This window comes from Delphinapterus leucas, chromosome 21 (assembly GCF_059928025.1).
Source record: "Delphinapterus leucas isolate spDelLeu-1000000601 "Yukka" chromosome 21, BTC_Dleu_Yukka2, whole genome shotgun sequence".
NCBI classification, from domain to species: Eukaryota; Metazoa; Chordata; class Mammalia; order Artiodactyla; family Monodontidae; genus Delphinapterus; species Delphinapterus leucas.
Genome location: NC_143149.1, coordinates 17,519,964 through 17,542,449, shown reverse-complemented (window position 1 = coordinate 17,542,449; position 22,486 = coordinate 17,519,964). Strand labels below are relative to the sequence as shown.

Here is a 22,486-nt window from a genome sequence, read left to right as displayed (position 1 = left end):
AAAGCTCCCTGGTCAGGCAGGCTGATGCATGTTTTCAGCAATAAGTGGGGCTACAGATGAGTTTCCCTGCTCAGGCACCGTGGGAGCAGCAGCTCGAAGGTCACTAACGCTGTTTGTTCGTGGTCTCAAGTCAACCTGTGCCCCAGGTTCCCTGGCCAAACAGGGCCACTGGCTTTGCTCTCAGGGCAGTCAGCTCTGCCCACCCGCTTCTCAGCTCAGGCACTGCTGGGGTATGCAGCTTCCAGGTGTTCTCACCACCCCTCCCTATCGGGTGGGGCTCTGTCTCCTGCCGGGGGAGGACTGAGAAGGCCCATTTCAGGCAGCTCCCAAATCTTCCTGAACAGGCTTTCTGGTCAGTAGGGGCCAGGAGCCACAGTCTACAGCAGAGGTGCCATGGCTCAGCTCTTCTGCCTGGGCGTGGGCAGACTGGACTCCAGGGCCAGCAGCACGTCCCCTCGGGAGCCCAAGCTAGGCAAACCGGCACCTTGTCGCATTCTCTGGTCAGACTGCACCACCGACTGACCGGACTCTGTTGATGAACGGGGCTGCTGGCTGAGACAGCTGTGTGGGCTCTGCAGGCAGAACGTCGATCAAACAATACTAACCAGTCACACGGTTCCTAAGGTAACAAATGACAGAACTTACTCCACGTGGTAAACAGACATGAAAACTAAATTCTCTAGTTCTTCCGTGACATCTTCTCTCATTGAAATGGTGCCCTGTGACTTTATACAGTCAGTCATACTTCAGGGATCAGGCTGGTGGTTGACCCACCCTGTCCTGGTGATGTGGCCTCTGGAGTAGTAATAAAAGGTTGTTATTAGAAAAGAAGTTAATATGATCCAAATTCATATTTAAGAACCAGAGAGTAAATGTTGTTTCTACTTTATTAGGTGGTACACTGGTGTTAGAGAAAAGTGTGTTGTAAGTCTTAGCGTTTTTTAAATAAGGAGCAATATGAAATTCCAGGAAAAGGCAACGAAATTATTATAACGATTTAAAATATATTACCTAAGAGAAAGTTAAAGTGAACAATAAACCTGAATGATAAGCTTAAGAGCAGTTACAGAGCTCATCAGTTACAGAAATATGTCTATTAGCCACAATGTGTTCCATTATTAGAAATACTGATAACAGAGTCAGGAAGGAAGGTAACAAAATATTTTAGGAAACAGAATATGCATCTGGAAGTGAAATAAGGGGAAAGACTAAAGTGATAAGTGTGAAGAGGTCAGGGCACTTTCTGACCAGCTGCAGGCTATCAAGGAAGATTTGCATTGATAACCTCAGGTGATGGTAGAGGTCATTGCTCTGTAGTGAATGGAACTTCTTCCACAGTCTAGAATGATTTTCAAAATGGGGAATCATTTTCCTTATACTTGTTTGATAAAAGAAATGGCTACTTCCTGTTCTTCAACACCTGAAGGAACTAAAAGTTGGGCTTTTCTCTTTTCACTGCTACATTTTATAATTCTCAAGGACCTGTATCATTTGTTGGGCTACTTTGTCGTTCGTTTGAAATTGCACTGTTCCCTTATTTCTGGAACGTGTTTCTGTGTGTCCCCCCAGGGGGGACCTTCAGGCCGTGAGAAACACGGCCTCGTCCGAATCCCGGTCCTTGCCGCTGTCCTCACTCGGCACACACTCCCCGCCGCTGGGGGAGCGGCAGCTCAGATCCTCCACCCCAGACTCTTGGTCACTGTTGGCTGACAGATCTGGGTCTGAGCTTTTCAAATTGTCTTGGGTTAGAATCAAAGCAGAATCTTCATCGCCCTGTGAAGGGCTCCTGGATGGAAATGATTTCATATTCCCGCTGTAATCCTGGGGAGTGTTGGCTGTGCTGTTGTCTGAGGTAGAAAACCCTGAGTGTCTGCTGGGTTCACTTTGCTTACTCTTCACTTGAGTGCGATTTAACTGGACTTTCTGAATCTTTTCCAGCCTCTAAAAAAGAAACAACAATTTCAGGGAACGATCATAAATCATGTATCTTTTTTGTATATGCATGCCTAAAGGTATTCATTACCTTCCAGCTGGGTATAATGTTAAATAAGAACATGGGATTTAGACGGACTTGGGTTGAAAACTAGACTTCATGACTTTGGACAAAATAATTAGATTCTGTGAGGCTTGCTTTCTTCATCCCTAACGTAAGGATGGCACTGCCTTAGCACAGGTTTTCTATAAAATGCAGAAAACGTAGCATAGGTAGAGCACCTGGCATCCTTCTTTCTGTATCTATCTGGTTTTACGTAATGACTTTCACCCTGTGAACTCAAAATACATTTTTTTAAAATTAGGAGTGAGGTGTTCATTATCTAATTTTTTAAATTAAGATATAAGTAGCTCACCCTCTTAAAGTGTACAGTTCAGTGGTTTTTTAGTATATTCACAAGGGTACACAACCATTCACTACCATCTAGTTCCCTAATATTTTCATCATCCCCGAAGCAAACCAAGGAAGCGAGCCAAGCCAGATGTCTGAAACGTATCAAGTGCCTATAGGTAAGTGCTCACCTTTGGGGGCTGTGTTTCCTGTTACCCACCAGCTAAAAATGTGAAATGGCTCTGTTGCTACATTTCACACATCCCGAGTCATGAGAGGCTTTCCCAGAGCAGTGATCATCACAAAATACGGTTAACAAGAGCAAGTGTGTCTTACTTCTTCTAGGGCCTCGAGTTCTTCCTCCAGCTGCTGGGTTTCCTCCTTCACAGCCATAAGGTAATCTGTGACCGACTGTCGGGGCTGCAGTCCCTTTTCAAAGCGGTTATACATTCCACTCCAAAATCTAGGGAGGACAGCAGCGCTTCATGAAACACCAGGTCACAATCTGTATATCCACATCCTCGAGTCTTCTAAGGAATCTTTCAACCCACAGTCCCACCGTCCTAATAATAACCAAATGCAAAGCACAGGCTCAAAAAAGCCACTTTACTAAGGTGATAACTTCATGTTGATGTTTTCATTTTCTTGAATCAGTAGACTTCTTTCGGGGAGAATAAATTCATGAAGTCTACTTGTACAGATGGTACTGAATTAGTAGGCACATAACATATTTTTCTAAAACAGACTGAAGGTAGTACATGTTACCATTTTCTTTCTTTTTTGGGCTTAAGAAAATGGCTCTTAGTTTGGAAGTCAACTTGAAAAATGAGTGTTTGTATTAACGTGCAGAATCTTTCAGCCACAAAGGGAGTCTTTTAAATTTGAGGGTTTTCGCTTGTTTTTATCACAACCACCAAAAATTTAGATTTACAATAAATCCTCCCTTTTTTATCCTACACAGTAAAGCATACTGGAATGCAAATGAGAATACAGGTGCACTTTGCTTTACTGTGCTTTGTGGAGATGGCGTTTTTTTTACAAATTGGAGGTTTGTGGCAACCTTGTGCCAAGCAAGTCTATCAGCACAATTTCTCTAACAGCATTTGCTCATTTTGTGTCTCTGTGTCACATCTGGGTAATTCTCAGAATATTTCAAGACTTTTCAGTATTATTTTCTTTGCTATGGTGATCAGTGATCTTTGATGTTACTATTACTACTCACTGAAGGCTCAGAGATGATGGTTAGCATTTTTTAGCAATAAAGTGTTTTTAAATTAAGGTATATAACATGGTTACATTGTTTTTTAGACGTAATGCTGTTGCACACTTAATAGACTACCGTATAGTGTAAACATAACTTTTATATGCACTGGGAAACTAAAAAATTGATGTGACTCGTTATTGTATTCACTCTCTCGCAGTGGTCGGGAACCAAAGCCACAGTATTTCTGAAGGTAAGCTGTGTCATGATCACTACCTAAACCTGTGATTCCACATTTAACTTCTAAAGTCCTCTCTCCCTCCCTCCCTCCCTCCTTCACTTTTAAACAAACTGGAACTTACATTTTTAGGATATCATTACTACAAAACATTGACTTCTAAAGAGAATTCCACATTTAGGGGGGAAAAGAGAGAGAGAGGAGACATTGGCAAAAATGCCAGATGAGATATTTAAGCATCTTCCTTCAGTGTGTTTGCATCCAAAAAAGCCTTGAAGCTCATACACTTCAACTTCCAAATGGTAAAAAATGCCAGAATCCAAGTTCATAGCCATACTTGTTAAAGTCCTAGAGGTTTACATACTTGTACATGAAGTTGCATGGTGTCATGGGGAGATGGAGGGTTCCCTGGGTCTGACTGGGATCATCTCTAAATAGAGGGTTCAGGTAGTCACCCCGATTCTTCCACAGGTGAGCCCATAAAGAGTATGTTCTTTCTTGAATTCTGTTAAAAAAAAAAAAAGCCTTGAATATAGCTTATCTTCATTCTTACAAATAGTAGACATGTAATATTAAAGCTGGAAAGGGATCAAAAACTGTTATCTGAACATCAGGTGTCCCTGTTCTCTAGCAGGGAAATTTGCAACCTGTGTCTTCATGGTACAGCAGGAGAGCTCTGTAACAGTCTCGACTCCTCTGCTGTCCGTACTGGCCTCAGCAAGATGCTTGATCCCTCTGAGTGTAAAATAAAACCACAAGAATTTTCCCCCAAATAGTCGTTGGATTTTTATTATTTGCCAGGTACTATTTAAATGCTTCACATATTTTCTCTCATTTAATCCTCACTGAATTCCTATGACATTTGTCCCTTTTGCTAATCTGGCCCAACAAATCACAAAACTACCTAGGAAAACAGGTGAGCTTAAAGGATGTACTAGGCTACTTTTAAATCATTACGATTTATTGGAATTAAAGTTCCTTGGAGAAAACATCAACTAGTACCTACTGGAAAAAGTCATTTTCTTTCCATTCAGGCTCTATAAACTAGTAGAGTCTTTTATTTGAACTGATCATTTCCAAAATTAAATCCGATATTATATATACCACACTTAAAGTCATTTTATTTTATAAAAATTTCAAAAATGTTCTTTGATTTGCAGCTCTTAAGTCACTTTGTGTTACGTTTTTGACTTTATAAAACGTCCACATTTCATCTACTTTTTCCCTCTCAATAAAAGCAATCCAGTTTTAATCTGAATAAGAGAGTGACCTGAGTTTCTAATTTACTTTCCCAGTTATACAGTAGTCCACCTTTATCCATGGGATATATGTTCCAAGACCCCCAGTGGATGCCTGAAACTGTGGACAGTACTGAGCCCTGTGTATACTGTGTTTTCCTATACATACACACCTATGATACAGTTTCATTTATAAATTAGGCATAATAAGAATATCCAAAATGCCAGCATCACTACTCTTGAACTTTGGGGCCATTAAGTAAAATAGGGGTTACTTGAACACAAGCACTGTGTTAACCTCGACAGTCAATCAGATAACCGAGACAGCTACTAAGTAACAGGCGATCCCAGGCAGGATGGAGAGGGGCAGCACAAGATTTCGTTGTGCTACTCAGAATGGCTCACAATTTAAAACTTACGAATCGGTTTTTTTCTGGAATTTTCCATTTAATATTTTCAGACCATAGTTGACCTTGGATAACTGAAATTATGGAAATCGAAACCATGGATAAGGGGGACTACTGTACTTGCAATTCTTATGACAGTATATCGGCCAAAGATGTCTAACTCTTTCCTTTTAAATGCAAAAATTGCTTTCTCTGACTCCAAGAAGCTTCCTTTCCATTATCAGTACGTGAAGTCTACCTACCTGTCTGTGGACGCTAGGCAGGAACTGGGCAAAATGGACTTGTACCTATCTTTGTCAGCTGATGGCATTAAACTGTTAAAGTGACATCAGGAAAAAGAAAATAACTTTACTCTGTCAGTATAGATGTGTGGGTAAAACAGTCTTCAAAACGGTGGAAGGCCATTGAAATTCTCAGTCACAAACTCTTTCGATAAAAATTAAACACTGAAACACTTACTTGAGTTCTTGTCTCTCCTTCTGGCTGTTACATAGGAAGTTTCCAAACTGGCAGGAATAGATGTGGTGTTGAATATGAATCAAAAACCTCTCATTAAACTCAAAGGCACAGGGAAATTGTTCCATTAACTGCCAGACGCACTCAATGAACTGGTCAATAACTGGAGAGATTTCTTTGGGATCACCATCTAGGTTGCCATATCTGTAAAACAAAGTATGAGAGACGTTACGGCAGGGTTTTTTGGGGTTTCTTTTTTTGTTTTTTTTTTTTAACTCGAAAGCTATAAATGCAAAAACAATCATAGAAGCAACCCTAGTTCCTAAACATCTTATCTTATAAACCTGGAATGCAGAAAGAAGTGGATTTAACTTCTTTAATGTCAAAAGAAACTTTGTAGTGAAGGTCTGGGCAGAGAAGGGACATGTTGACGTTATAATTACAAAAGAAAAGTGTTAGTGCATTCAAGGAGTCTTTCCATGGAGAGAGCAACCTTTCATTCAAACGTGCGAAGTACATCAGAACTTCTGAAATAAATCTTCCACTTTAATTAGTGACCGGGGGAGAATGGGAAGAAATGTCTAAGCAACTTCAGAGTTTTTCGTTTTTGCATGGTTTTGTTGGGAAGAAAAGAGGAAGAGAGACAGCTTTAAAAAAAACTGGTTCCCCAAGTTTCTAGGGATATTTCCATTTCTAGACCAGTGTTAAAGCTTGTCAATTTATTTCCACGTGACCAGATTCCCATATACCTTTATATCTCTCGTATCACTGTTCTCAAGAGTACATCAGGAATCTCCTCCCTCATGTTTGTACTGATTTTTAAACGAAGACTGCCTTGTCCTTTACACTATTATGTGAATTTCAGAAAGAATCCAAAAGGACGATTTGGGTGCCATCAAATACAGAATAACAATATAGAACCTCATCTTCTCAGACATGGATAATCAGTTTGAGGAATAGGAATGAGCAAGGATCGGTTTAGTAGTTTTTTCCAGGGTGGAAACATTAGAAACTGCCTGGAAACGTCTCAAAAGGTTTAGTCCCACTCACCTTTGGTCGCTTTAAAAAGGGGTTGCCCAATATGTTCTTTCCTCACAAGACACATTAGCCATTTCTATATTCTTTCTGCCACAGATCCTCTACCTCAGAGATCCTAAGTGCCTATCAGACAGTCGGTGGAACCCCCAAAATTGAAAATAACAATTGATCGTAAGGTTACTTAATTATTTGGGGGCTTTAATTTTCTCATTTGTAAAATCGAATCACTGTGCTTTCCGGGAAAGACAATTAATTATAAAAATAGAATTCCAGAAAACCACATAATAAATGCTCAACTAATGCTAAATGCAAAAACTTACAAAAATAAATATGGGCAGCTCCATAAATTGAGAATTTATTTTAGGAAAACATTCAAACAATCAAAAATGTATATCAAAATCTCTAAATTATTATCAGCACGCTGCCTAAATTTAAATTTTACCTCTAAAAGACGAGACCATACCAGCTACAACAAGTAACACTCAGGGATCAGAGACACCAGAACACCCGTCAGACATTACCATCCACACTAACCAAATGAGGCCAGTAGCTTCTGTTTACTGAAAGCCCAGTAGATGGGCTAGTAGGCAAGGAGCTGGGCTATTCACATATACGGTTTTAAAAGCCTTGCTATAACCCCGTGGATTAGGGAGGGTCTCCCCTTTAAACAGACGGGAGGCGAATGCTCAGAGAGGACAGATGCCCAAGGCCACACAGTAAATGCCACAGCCTGGATTTGAGGCTGGATCTGTTGGGCTCAAAGCCTGGGCCGCTGTCCTACATTAGCTCTCCAGAGACGCCTGGGACACAAATGCCGCAGGATGAGCCCAATTTAACTCCCCTTGTGGAAGATCAAAGAGAAACGGTTCCACAGGCATTTCACAACGTGCAGCTTAAAATGAATGTTTGCACTTCAAAATTGGAATAATTTAGTAAATCAAATGTGTGTGGAAGGAAGGGAGAGTCCATCCTTTCTAGGTCGATTAATGAACAAGCTTCTGTCTCTTCTGGAAGAACTTAATATTAGTTCTGCTCAGTAAATACCAACCGTTCTCGAGTTAGAACTTATTTATCTGTGATACACATATTTAACAAAATTTTAACTTCCTGAATAAGGTACACAAGGAAACTCTGAAAACAAGGCTATTTTCCCCCACTCAATTGAGAACTTCAGAAACAGATTATCTTTTTTATCCTAAACATTCACTACAACAGATTTTAAAATATTTCTTACCTGTGATTAAACTTATGACCAAAGGAAATCCAGTCCTTTTCAATTAATACCTATACAAGATAGAATATAAATATCATGGAGAGAAGCAAATGAAGGAAAACAAGAGACCAGCACGAATAATTCTGAAGGATTCTGAATTCAGAGGTTCTTGGAGCAGAAGTCACTCTCCTCCATAACCTGCACATGAACAAACACTCACTGTCCACCCCTATAGAGATGCATGTCAGAGGGCAAAGTTGAAAGCCTTCCATAGGAAAAATAAACGAGAGCGGACATAGGAAGATGTAATGCCACCACCCACAGAGTGCTTTCAGTGAGCACTGTTCATATTGCTTCATGTATGATCTCATTTCATCGTGGGGCAGGGATTATCACTCTCATTTTAGAGAGGGGGAAACTGAAAGAGAGGTTAAATACTCACCGAAGATCACGCTACTGGCAAGTGGTGGATGCCACCTCGTAACCGAGCTCCAGAAACCACCACAGCCCATCTAGCCCAACTCTCAACCAACAGGCAATGCTGCTTGTCAATATAATAGCAAATAGTAACCGTTTTACAAGAAACAATTCGGGATGTTTTCCAGTGATCTTCAGTATACTTTAGAAGAATTCTAGAATGATGAGGGTCTGGAACGTATTAGAAGTTTCAGCCCTGCTTTGGAGTTAGGAGTAACATGAGTTTATACTCTCAAATTGTCTGGATTAAAAAAACAAAAAACTTTTTAATCAAATACTGTAGGATAGTACCATCAACATCACCAATGCTCTAAAACAGCCAGAGCTTTTCCCTTAAAAAAAGTAAGGATTGGTTGAAGTTTGGCCTTGACAAGCTGCCCGGTGATGTGTGACTCAGCCTCCCCACTCTCCAGACATAAATGAAGGACTCCAGCCCCTAACCTCAGTCCAGGGGAGGGGTCTGAAGCAGGAATGTCACCCTGAAGTCTCAGTGCTGTCACAGGTGACAGGAAGTTGTCTGACGCATTCAAAACAAAAGGAAAGAAAAAGCCCAAGAGCGGAAACCTGCCACTTCTCTCTTGTCCCCAGAGTGTCAGCTGATAATACTCGATAAAGGATCCCAAGCATGGATTCAGGATCCTCTGAAGCACTTTCTACCAAATCATGGTTCAAGAGGCAGGAACCAGGTAACCTCCCAGCCGCTAGGAAGTCCCTGCAGTCACTTTAAGATTTTGGTTCTGGCTTAGCCAAAGCTTCACCCTTCCAGGCAACTAACACAGATATTCTGCAGTTGGAAGCAACATGTCAAGTTCTGATGCACATCTAAAAGGTGCAAAGTCTAGGAGAGGATGTACCCATAATTTCAGCAAAGAATGCAAAAACACTGTCAAGTTTTCAGTATTCTCTGGATATCCAGAGTTGTGAAGGACAATTTAAAATATAAAAGCAGTAAGTGAAAACACTTTTTCCTATAGAAAGGTTTTTCTCCAAATATTTTTTCTGGAAAGTGTTTTCTGTTTTATAGTCATGTTACCTCAAACTTGAAAATATATATCAAACTTGAAATATATATATCAATATATATATAAATCAAATATATAAACTAGAAGTATATATATCAAACTTGAAATACAAATGAGATATAAAACTATTTTACAAACTGCTAAGTAGATATTTTATATTTGCCCCCAAATTCACCTTTAATAGCATTGATTTGAATTGTTTCCAAAATCCCAGAAATTCACCTTCTTATTCCAAGCCTATTTCCCTTTCCCCCTTTAATTAATCATGCTGATCTACTAAGAGAAAAATAATGTTGAGGAGGAGGGGGAAAAGTTGCCAATAGTTGTCAGAAGAGAGGTCCATTCTGTCCAGGCACTGCGTGCATGGCACAGTGGCCAAGCGGCCACACTCACCATGAAGCCCTTCAGAGTCCGGTAGTGAGGGTCCAGCAGGAGGCTGGCCACCGAGCACACCTGAGCAGTCCTGTCCCAGCCATCGGAACAATGAACAAGCACACTTGCCCCTTCCTCTGAAACTGCCTGAAAAACAGGATGGGCAAAGGATGGCTATCAACAGGAAACATCATCAGAATTAGCTTTGGCTTTGTACTCGGAGAAAGAATCAAAAAAAGATTTACAGGCAAAAAATCAATACCAAAACCTGTTCCTTCATTTATTGAGTGTTCACGCCCCCGTGTAGTTAGGGCGGAGCCAAGGAGAGGTTTGGTGCCGGTAACTGAAGCGTCACTTCCCTTCCCTTATATCCAGGAGCCATGAGCCCGGCTTCTGTACCATATACAAGCAGGCTTCCTGTGTGAACGTCTCCTAGCCCACCTTCAACCCGCTTCCTCCCTGCTGGGTTTCCACTTTAAGCCTTTCCAAATGAAATTCTGGAGCTGCTGCTGGCTGCAATCATTTTCAAAACGGAAAAGACAAAAATTATAAATTGTAAAACTATGAAATTAGAGATAAAAGGAAAAGAGCCAAGTGAAAGTGCCCAGCACTGAATAAATATTTGTTAAATAAATGAATTATCTAATAAAGGGGAGCATACCATGTCATCAGAAAAGATATGGTTGTCTTTAGGTATAAATCTGAGGGGAATTTACTTTTCTAAAAAAACGCACTGAACAACAAAATAGACAATGCATTCAAAAGCAACTTCTGTGAAAGTTGCAGCAAAATCTTCCTCTGGCAGAACAGAATCTACCTGCCAGGTTCAGGAACGTGACTTGCTTCTGCCATCACTGAAAAGGGGGAGCTGTTTGCTAAGATGGAAGCTTCAGGCCTCGGTCACTCAGGTGACTCACATTTGGATGTACCCTCCTATAGAAAATTCTTTCCTCCACCCAGGACCAAGCCTAACTGAAGAGAGACCATTCTGAAAGTATTTTACCACTTGATCGCCTTGATGATACACTGTCAACTGAACACCATCCTCTCTTTCACAAAATCCCATCTTCAGAGGGCAAACTTCATGGAGGTCTGCAAAGCCAGCTCCCCATTTGGTATCACCCAGTTTAGTACAGAGGAGCTCACGCGAGGCAACAAGATCTCCATGCTGAAGTCAGAGTACACTGGCTGCTCTGCCCCATAATTTCCATTCTCTGCATTCGCATACCTTTGCAATGAAGATTCCTGCATCCATGATGGCCTTAATATGCCTCAACCAGCCAGAGTTCTCCAGTCCCCAAAGAAAATCACTCACGGAGGGAGATTTAAGTTCACACACTGCAAGATAAATCGTGTTACAGAAACAAAATACAGAAAATCTCTCATTTTACATGTGATCATATTTGCAGGCAGTTCGTTAATGATTCCTTCACTGTAGTATTTTCTGGAAGACTTGAGTCAAGATAGACGCCCAAGCTTACTCATTCTACTGAACAGTTCCAAGTAAGGCTTTTCTACCTTCTTTGGTCACAGGGGACACTGCATCTGTTTAGGAGTATTATATTAGTAAAGTTTAAACCCCAATAAATGAAAATCATTGAATGTTACCATAGTAAAAATAAGAGAAGATTTATTTATTCTTCCAGCAAAGATATTCAAAATGTGCCACCAAGAAGCACTTGAGTAAGAGTGCCCTGGAGGAAAAGACTCCTATAACGAACTCCAGCACTTTCCCAACTAGAACTCCATCATCCGAGCACTGCAGTTGCGGACTGCTGTAAAAATACAAAACAGAGCTGTCCTAGAAGTCTTAAATGGAAATGATCGAACTCCTGCTACCAACAATCCTACCCAAAGGGAGCAAAGCGTGTGAACTTAAACATGAGGCCCTGCACTTCTGAATGCTTCTAGAGCATCAGGTTAGGGCCTTTCCCTTTGGTTGAAAATGAAGATAATCCAGGATTCCAATGATACCTATATTTTACAAAACTAAGGCAGGTGTGTAAACACTTCTATCATATTATCACAAACAATTTCATCTCGAGAGCTTATCTTTTAGTTAAGCATGAAAAAACTTTAGGGCTCAGCGTTCTGACTACATATCACAAATATGACATTCCAGAGTTCATGGGGTTCGTCCCTTTTGAGGAATCTTATAAATTAATCAATGAAAATTAAATAATGTTCCATAGATTTTCTTTGTTTAAAGTGTTAGTTTGGGCCTTGATTTGTTCACGTTTAAAACAGGGAAGGTGTACTAAATTATATCTAAGTGCCCTTCCAACTCTAGACTCCCAGATTCAACTTTAAGTCTATGAAAGCATTGAGCATTTGCAATACATAAAAACAGTTGACAATGTCTAATTTATCAGATGCCCTCCCCTCAAATATGCCAGATAACAGAGGGTTCGGTCGTATTTCCCGCAACGTAAGAGCCACACAAAAAAAGCACAAGTAGTTAAATTCTGAGTCACAGAAGGCAGCAGTGAGGAAGAAAATAACACCGAGATTCCCAGGTTTTAAGGCCCTTCTTAAGAAAAAGCCATATCGTGAATATGTTCAGGCAAGAGTCCAAACTCTTCCTTCCAAAAGCTTGCCCTGAGCTGGAAGCCCAGCTGGAGAACTGAGTTCTCTCCAGCATTGCCCTGGTTCAGGACACTGTCCCTTTGAGGTCACAGTGCTGCTGGCTCCCCACCAGCAGCAATTTAGATTGTTCCAGGAAGATTAACCTGATTTGCAGTCTTCAAACGTTTTTGCACGTGTGCCCCTCCACTGATTTTTAAAACTATGTACCCATAGCACAGGGAGATCAGCTCGGTGCTGGATAGGGAGGGTGGGAGGGAGGGAGACGCAAGAGGGAAGAGATATGGGAAAATATGTATATGTATAACTGATTCACTTTGTTATAAAGCAGAAACTAACACACCATTGTAAAGCAATTATACTCCGATAAAGATGTTAAAAAAAAACAAAAAAACTTTATGAACACTGAAAAACAAAAAAAACTATGTACCCTTCTCAGGCACCCTGGAATAACGCACCATAATAAGACTGAAGGTGGGTTCGCCGTCTGTAAGGTGGTAAAAGGACAGTTCGTTACGGGAGGTGGGAAAGGACGGCTGGTTCACACCTGGACGGAGGAGCATCTCTAAGGCAGGTGAGGCAGTTTTAGGAAGGAGCACTTGCAGAAGTCAGTGCCATAAAGCCATCCAGCCAGGGCGCCCCTGGGAAACTCTTCCCGTGACCTCGGGGTGTATGTACTCTGTGAAGACAGACGCTGAATCTGCTGCAACTGAAAAATGCCAGCCGTGGTGAGAAACTGGGCCGGGCGTGGCTCTGTCCTCAGGGAGGCGGACGGGGACGGGCTGGCCGCAGTGCTGCCCAGGCCCTCCGTGCAGTGCACATGATGCAATCCCCGCACCCTCTGTGCTGCGGCCTCTCCTGCGGGCACCTGCTGTTTGGTCTTTCTGTCCAACCCCGGCCGTGACCCAGACCGTTCAACTTAATCCTAAAATACACACATTCCACCATGTAGAGTCTCTGGACCCACTGAGTCCTTTCAATCTTCCGCAGATAATACTGACTTGCAAACAGTTTTTTGTGGGTTTTTTTTTTCCCACTGAACTAGCCCAAATTTCTGGTGGTCATGATCGGGCTCAGGGCTAGCTGGCATCCTCCTTCATTTCAAAAAGTCCAGGGAGCTACAGGGATATCTTGGCATCCAAGCTCAGACGCTCAGTCCAAGGACAAATGATCCCTTTTGCCTTCTCTTCTCACCCGGTGTGGAAATGACAGCAAGTTTAAAAATACAGACGCCAGGCTCTCCAGCAAACTGGGAGGTAGCCTGTGCCAGTGGCAAGAAGGGACCGGCCAGCTCACAGAACAAGGCCCTAAAAGGTGCTGTGGAGAGGATGCCCAGGCCACCCTCTTCGCTGGCTCACGGCCCAGGGGACCAGCTGCCGCATCTCTCCCAGGTCAGCTCCCTCCTTCCACACGGAGGATGGCTCCTTGTTTAACACATCTGCTTTCAGGAACATTAAAACTGGGTACATTCAATAAAATAGCCTCCCGAGGTTTCACGCAAGGTAACGGCTGAGTGTTTCCCCTCACGTGCTGAGTGGCCATTGTTAAGAGCAATCAGCCCACAGGTGATTAATACACATGGACAGATGGGGGTACACTTGAGACTCCAAGAATTAGCACCTGGATTTTTAAATATAAAACTGGTGGGTTTGTTTGGATAAACTCAGGATAAGGCAGAAATACTGATCGGTTCACCCTTGTTGCCAAAGCTGAACCAATATTTACAAACCATTTTGCGGAACAAAGTTCATTTCAGCTGACCTCAGAGGCGTCAGCCACAGATCACAGAGAACCAGACTTATTATACTAACCTGGAGTTTAATGCCTGGGTCTAGTGACATTTGTTTTACATAACAGGGCAACTATATCCCACAAACATATAAAAACAACACTTAAAAAAAGATCGATAATTACGGCACCTGAGGAAATAGGAAATTTATTTGGAAGAAAATTAACCTCCCATGATCCTCCTTAGCTATTTCCTATACCAAGCTCATTTCTTCCTACACAGTGACTGGATGGGGATCAGTGAGGGTGCAAAGTCTCCATCTGAACCCTGTGGGATTGGTCTTTCTTGTGTCTAAGATCTAAGGTTGGAAGGTACATGGCCCTCCCTTACTTGCCAGCCAGACACATACCTGAGCTCTCCTCATGTTTTGTCTCCTTCCCATCTTGGAGTCAAAAACCCAAGCCCAGTGAAACGGCCTTCAAAGAACTAGCAAAATGATGGTAATCTCCCTCAACTGAACATCCCAGCAGGCGATACCATTCAAAGAGGACTTAATTATGGCCTGTACAACAGAAGTGTTTGGTAAAGCCTGCCCTGTAGTCTCCCTTTTTTACTTAGAGCCCACCCTGGTGACAGAATAAACTCTGCAGTGAAGTCTACTCAGTCTATTAATGTCAGTGCCGCTCTCCTCCCCCTGCCCCTGCCAACGGACATGGACCCTCTTTATAGAGGCCTTTACATTAATTGGAGAGATCTGTATATTAGCTTCTCTGTATATTACTGGACACCAATAAGATTCCAGCTTTGTTTGTGATGCTATTTTCTGGAATCTCCACACAATTAACAATGCCATGAAAGCCATTTTTGAATAGCCTTGTCGTCCTCTAAAGAATTCGATGCTAATATCAAATGGTAAGTTGCGATCCAGCCTAAATTCTGTACACCTGTGCTAGCACTGCTTGCATTAGCAGCATACGTAACTATATGCAAACACACATGGGCGTGAGTATGTGTCTGTGTCGAGCTACTAATAAACATGTATGTGTGTGTAAATGCATGTATACACACACACATTCCAGTAATACTGATTACCATTGACCTAAAGAAAATCAAGCAGCTGGTTCAGAAAAGAATGCCGTATTAGCATTTATTAGCTTTGCATATGAGTTTTGTGTCTAAAGACACAATTTGCCACAAATAAATTTTAAAATACATATGCCCATTTATGTTACATTTACCATATATAAGGCTTGGGAGTTGGTCATTTTCTCTCAGTGAACAGGAACTCAACCAAAGACAGGGCTTAAGGAATGAGCAAGTCTAAATAGGAAACGTAAGGCAGATGAAAATAGAAAAGTCTAGTCTGCGAGAAGGAAGGGGTGCTGAGAGCCTGTGACGTCAGGGTGGATGTAAGATATTAGTGGCAAATGCTGGAGAGAAGGCCGAGAATCATGTGAGATTAAGATGTTGGCAGCAAATAACAGAAGTGGTGAAATAAGCAGTACACGTGGCTGGGGACGTAACTGGTGGAAAAGCATTCCACGCTCATCACACCGGCTGAGCAAAGCTGCAGGACCAATGCACCCATCGAATCTGAGGCCACACTGTCACTGGCAAGCAGATACTGAATTGCCCCATCCCACCTGCAGCCTTATGGGAAAACTGCTCACCCTGTGGCTAATATGAGTCATGTCTATCTTTAGTTTTATGGGAGACACGTTCTTCTATAAGTGCTCCTTTTGTAAATGTCCTAGTTATGCAAAAACTAGCTGTCATGATTAATAAAATGAAAACAACAATTCTGAGGGTGAAATTTTTTGATCTTTGAATTGTCCCAAGGAACATCAAGATACAGCACAATTAGAATAAAAAACAGCCATTCTTCTCCCATTAAATCTTTGTTTTCTCTTGTCCTCTCCTTTGCTAAAATCACCCAGAGATGAGGTCTTTGGCTTTGACATCCAATTAAACCATTCAACCATCTGATCTACCCAAGGACAGCCCTCAGGAAGATCACTTATGAGAAAGCATCGTCTTCTCTTCCCACCAGGATTTTCTGCCCTACATCAAGATCAGTAACGTCACTTTGTATTAATAAATAAAGCCTTTTTCTATGCAATGCCCAGCATATAGAAAACTCTCAAGAACTGTCTGATGTACAGATGACTGTCTAAAATAACTATGTAGCTCCCAGTGACTTCCTCTACATCCATTATCTACCATGCAGCATATTTTACTCCCAATTTTCAGATTAGCCAGTGTGGCTTAAAGAGTTTACTAAGGCGGGCTTCCCTAGTGGCGCAGTGGTTGGGAGTCCGCCTAATGATGCAGGGGACGCGGGTTCGTGCCCCGGTCCGGGAAGATCCCACATGCCGCGGGGCGGCTGGGCCTGTGAGCCATGGCCGCTGAGCCTTTGCATCCGGAGTCTGTGCTCCGCAATGCGAGAGGCCACAACAGTGAGAGGCCCGCGAACCAAAAAAAAAAAAAAAGAGTTTACTAAGTCATCCATGGTTACTCGGCCAGCAAATAACTGAGCTGGAGTCCTGGCCACAACACATACGACCCAAAGCTCACGCTCTTTCCTCTCTGCCTCAGTGCTTAGAGCATTAGATCTCAGTCTAGATCGGGCGACACCAGCCAGCCACATTTTACATCCTCTTACAACAAAGAGAGAGCCAGGTACACACTCTTGATGCATTTCTTTCTTCCAAGTGACCATGAATTGATAACTAGTGGAGCCTGACAAAGAGACCTGTTGCTCTAGTAGAACACTTATTAAAAAATCTTACCGCTAGGTGGAGCTATCCAGTCCACTTTAATGGGAAAGTAGGTTTTCTGTGTGGAAACCCATGCCATGTGCTAAATTTTGAGGGACAGTGACCAGATTTTCAGCCAGGTCTTATTGGCTGTCTCGTCTAATAGGTTAGTAATCTCAGGAAATTAATAATGGGGAAAGTCAGAAGATCGAGAACTGGAAAAAGATCAACCTTTATAGCTTTTCATTAGCTCATAGCTGGTAGAACCTCATAGCATAAACTTGTAGGCCATGTTACAGGAAATACTCACTTTGAAATGAAAAACTTAAATGTGACTATAAAGGGTTGAACTCTTCCATTTCTTCCAGGCTTACTTAGCCATCGCCACATAAAGTAATGAGGTGAGGAAGAAAGAATCAAATAAAAAGGACACTGGGACTGACAGTTACAACCTTACCTCTGAGCAGAGAAAAATACTTCGTGGGAACCTCGGAGCCAGGTGTGTTAGGGACTGTCCCCTTCTAGACCTTGGTGCACCCGAGAGCACCGGGCAGGGACGCCAGAGCAGGGAGTCGTCACATGAGCACAGCACCCGTGGCCGTGGTGCCTCCCATGACACACTCGAAGTTCTCTGCTTTTACCTGTCCCTTCTACACCCAACAAAGGTTCTGAACAATCGGGCCTCACAACCTTCACACACGAGCACAGGTCACATATCTCTGGGGCCTCCTGACTTTACCACAGAACTTTCACCATCATCACTGTTCCCAATTCTAGGGGAAACGATAGAAGTGGTTACCTCTTGGGGCCTGCTAAAAAGATTCCAATCTTTCCAGTTGAATCTTACAAACAGCCCTTCACTGTAGTATTGTCCAAACTGCTGAATGGGCACCGGGCCTTTGTTCCTGTGCTCTGGACCTGCTCCCATCTGATCGGCTGTCAGGCTGAGGTTTGTATCTCTGTCAGACGACTTGCTGAGAAAACACCCACCAGGCCTGGCGTGGGGTTTATTAAATTATTTTTGGTGAACTTGTGCTGAGTGGACACAGACCGTATCACAAGGCAAGCACTTCCATGCCTCTGAAATTGTGCTTACTCCATGTCTCTTGAATAAAAAAATTAAGGAAAGTCACCCATAAGAAAGCAGGGAACCTATCAAATACCCACTTAGCTGCCTGAATTAATCTACAGTCCATTAGCTTATCCATTTTACGCAGTACTTATTTTAAACTACTGTACTGCTTCCCAAAAAAAAGCATAATGCACCTTATACTGGAAAGCACTTTACAGTTTGCAAGGAATCTTTGTGAACAAATCTGTGAGTTAGACAGCAATGATATATTGCTTACATTGTTTTACAAATACAGGAAATGAAGTTTGTTCATGTTTACTAAGAGACTAAGGCAAGAACCCAAACCCAGATCTTCAGACACTTAGGCCAGGGCACTTTCTACCCAAGCCACCACCTAGAGAGACTGTAAAGCAAAGTGGTTAAGAGTATGGTGTCTGGGACTTCCCTGGTGGCGCAGTGGTTAAGAATCCACCTGCCTATGCAGGGGACACGGATTCGAGCCCTGGCCCGGGAAGATCTCACATGCCAGAGAGCAACTAAGCCCGTGCGCCACAACTACTGAGCCTGAGCTCTACAGCCCATGAGCCACAACTACTGAGCCCACATGCCACAACTACTGAAGCCCGTGCGCCTAGAGCCCGGGCTCCGCAACAAGAGAAGCCACTGCAATGAGAAGCCCGTGCACCGCAACAAAGAGTAGCCCCCGCTCGCCGCAACTAGAGAAAGCCCGCGCACAGCAACGAAGACCCAATGCAGCCAAAAAATAAATAAGTATATTAAAAAAATTAACAGTGTCCAGTACATAATAATCACCCGTAAATGTTATATCATCATTACCATGTGGGTGGTTTTCTGTGAGCCTGTCTAATAAAAGAACCACAAATCAACGAGGATCACGGTAAAATGATGGAAAGTACTAGGCTCAATTCTTCCTCTGTTATGTGATACCAAGAAGGGTATGTCTTTAAAAACTTTTTAATTAAAAATGTAATACACTGGACTTTGTAACTGGAGAGAGGCGCTCCTACTGGTCCTGAAGAATAACCTGTCGTGTTGTGAACAGCTTATGTGGAGGTCCAACATGGCAGAGAACTCTAGGACCTAAGGGTGACCGCCAGCTGACAGCGCTCAGGGTCCTCAGTTGAATGCAGCCAATAACCTGAATCAGCCTGGAAGCAGATTCTGCCCCATCCAGGTTTCCAGACAAGGACAGGGTCCGGCTAGCACCTTGACTGCAGCCTTGTAAGATCCTAGGCAGAGGGATCCTGGCTTCCCATTGACACATGAGAAATGCCCAGACTTGTGACCCTCAGAAACTGTGACCTGATAAGTGTGTATTGTTTGTGTTCCATGTAATGTACCAACCATAGATAATTTTGTAAATAAAGAAGGAAAAAGAAAAAATTCACCCATCGTCCTCTCATTCTAATCCAATTATCATCCTGGAAATTCTTCCTAAATATGGTTTACTGTATAGTGAATCAGAGTATGTATACAATTTTACAACCTGAATTTTTCACTTAGATTATACACGTTCTCCCATGTTAGTAATATATTTTTCACATTTATCATTTTTAATGGATGCAAAATTTTGTATCAAAAGGTAGAGTGTTTAGTCAGTCAACTATTGTTGAACATTCCTGAGGCTTCCAAAATTCTATTATTAATAAAACACTTCTATCAAAACAGGCATTATATGTCTTTTTTTTAAGCCATATTTTGGATTAGTCCCTAAGGGGAATTAATCTGGTAAAAATATGTATCTCAGAACAAAATATATTAGGTACCTCTTGCCAATTTCAATGATACTAGAAATATTTAAAGTACTAGTTTTACCATATTCTTTTCAGTATTGAATATTTTAATGTATTTGAATTTAAATATTTAAATTTAATCTTATTTAAATTAAAAAAATTTTTAAGTGAAAAATGGTACTTTGAGGTTTTAACTACCTTTCTTTAATTATCAGAGCAAGTTTAAATGTTTTTCTGTTTGTTTCAACTTATTTTTCTTTAAAGAATTAGATTGAGTTGCCAAACTTCACTGAGACACTTTCTTCATCTATAAAGTGCAGATAATATTACGTACAGCTCACTATTGCTGTGAAATCAAATACAGGCAGACCTCATTTTACTGTACTTCACAGATATTGTGTGTTTTATAGGTTGAAGGTCTGTGGCAACCCTGCATCGAGCAAGTCTATCGGCACCATTTTCCCAACAATATTTGCTCAATTCATACCTCTGTACCACATTTTGGTAATTCTCGAAATATTTCAAACCCTCCACCAGTGAAAAGATTACAACTCTCTGAAAGCCCAGATGATGGTTACACCTTTTAAGCAATCAAATATTTTTAAATTAAGGTAGGTACAGGGCTTTTTTAGACATAATGCTGTTGCACACTGAATAGACTACAGGATAGGGTAAACCTAACTTTCACGTGCACTGGGAAACCAAAAAGTCCGTGTGACTCACTTTATAGCGATATTCATTTTACTGAGGTGGTCTGGAACCGAACCTGCGATATCTTCAAGGTCTGCCCATTCGTGAATCATTTAAGTAAAAATACTGAGGAAGCCCGGCACATAGCAGATGCTCTGTTTTTAGTGAAATGCACAAATCAATGAATAAGGGGTCAGTTATACAGAACTACACTGTGGCCAACAATATTAATCTAAGATTCATGCAGAATCCAGACACGCCGAAACTAGGGGTGGGGAGAAAGGTCAATTTTCTGAGCAACAACAAAAGGTGGAGCAGGTTGACTGAAAAACAGGAAGGTGTCACTGCCATCATGTCTTTCCCATAAACACCCGCCTACCTTGAAAACAGGTATTTATTTACGAAGAGGCGCGACAGTGCGGCTCAATCTCAAAGCCCGGATGTCAGGTAATTCCATGTGCCCCTCTCTCCCTCCCTCTCACTGATTTCCTCCCCCTAAATCAAGGATGCCCTAGGAGGTTTTTATTTCCACATCTGATAACAATTTCCTCAGCCACGGAAAGAGCCTATTCCAGGTTCTTCTACTGCCTGTTTCAACAACAACAAAAGAAAGAAAACATAGAGCATCCTTTTATTATTTGAGGGAAAAACCATTATTTATATGATCAAGAGGAAAGGCTCTGTGGAAAGCACTTAATAAATCACACAATTGCTACATAACTGAAAGGCTTCATTATTATCTCACTGGGAGGTGTGAATGCCACAAAATAGTTTGGTTTAGAACTTAGAAACCAAAGTCATGCAATCAATCAGCTCCATAAAAGGACCTACACCGGATGTGAACTTGGTCCTAGATTTCAGTTTCTGATGAAATATCCTGCAGCTGTTGCTCACAGACAGGGCTATTTTGGGCCAGAATGCAAACAGTTTTTCATTTCTGTTATTCAGAATCTCTCCTGATAATACCAATATCCCTGATAAGAGAAATTTTGAAAAAAAATAATAATCATGAAGGGAATGCATTATTCCACTTCCTACCAAGTGACCAGCAGTACAAACCTTCTGATCGCTTTGATGCCAAGACAGCTGTTTGAAGGATAAAAGCCTCAGAAGGTGGGTCTGATTGCATCAGTTCATCAGCTGAGCTTCCACGAGCAGTTTATAATTTACTTGGTAAAAACAGATAGTCAAACATTGGTCAAGTCCCCTGAAAGGCATCCAGAAAGTTGTCCTTGCTTATTGCACTGACACAGAGCTGAAAAAGTGATGCAGAAGAACCATGATCCCTTATGAAACACAGGCTGCCCTCCCCCTGGAACTCGGTCCGTTTGCTGGTCCTTTAGAAATAGCGAGTCGGACCAAAGGTATGAGGGCAGCAGACATGGTTCCTAATAAGAAACCAAGTAAATGCTAATTTTAAAACAAAAGCCAAATCGCCATGTTCCAAGCACTCCTAGGAGCTGCCTTCTGCATAGAAGAAAATACATATTCTCAAAAGTCAGCTTATGAAATTACCAAATGAAAACTATAAAGCATGCAAATGTTTTAATGATTCTGATATTGAACACTCTTCACACTAAAACTAGACTACCCGTTCAGTTACAGTACCAAGCTAGTCCAGTTTTTCAATGTCTAAAAAGCACAGCTTATAGCAGGGAGAGCCACACCGCCCATGATAATCTCCCAAAGTTTACGAAGTTTAATGCCCAAGGCATCCTCCTGTCCCCTGAGACATGGCAAATTTCACGTGGAGGTAAGATGGAGATAGACAGCTCTGGGGCCGTTATTTTTTTTTTTTTTTAATGCAGGAAGAGGTTTCATCTAACCATTCAAACCCTCAATTTTAAACTATTTGCAATCAGGGGCATCAAAGTGTGGACTCACAGACTGTCAGGGCTGGATGGGCCCACAGAAATT

At 41.8% G+C, this 22,486-nt stretch overlaps 1 protein-coding gene across 1 annotated transcript in view; it reads right to left on the bottom strand.

Moving 5' to 3' along the window:
• Nucleotides 1-355: 355 nt before the first annotated feature.
• MTMR7 (myotubularin related protein 7) overlaps nucleotides 356-22,486 on the bottom strand; it is a 93,900-nt gene continuing 71,769 nt past the window's right edge. The window contains exons 9-15 of the mRNA XM_089903547.1: nucleotides 11,214-11,335; nucleotides 10,007-10,132; nucleotides 8,136-8,185; nucleotides 5,867-6,067; nucleotides 4,127-4,267; nucleotides 2,660-2,786; nucleotides 356-1,941 (exon numbers count right to left, since the gene is read on the bottom strand). Coding sequence (XP_089759673.1) covers nucleotides 1,579-1,941; nucleotides 2,660-2,786; nucleotides 4,127-4,267; nucleotides 5,867-6,067; nucleotides 8,136-8,185; nucleotides 10,007-10,132; nucleotides 11,214-11,335 — 1,130 coding nt within the window. The 3' untranslated portion in view covers nucleotides 356-1,578. The remainder of the gene's footprint in view (nucleotides 1,942-2,659; nucleotides 2,787-4,126; nucleotides 4,268-5,866; nucleotides 6,068-8,135; nucleotides 8,186-10,006; nucleotides 10,133-11,213; nucleotides 11,336-22,486) is intronic.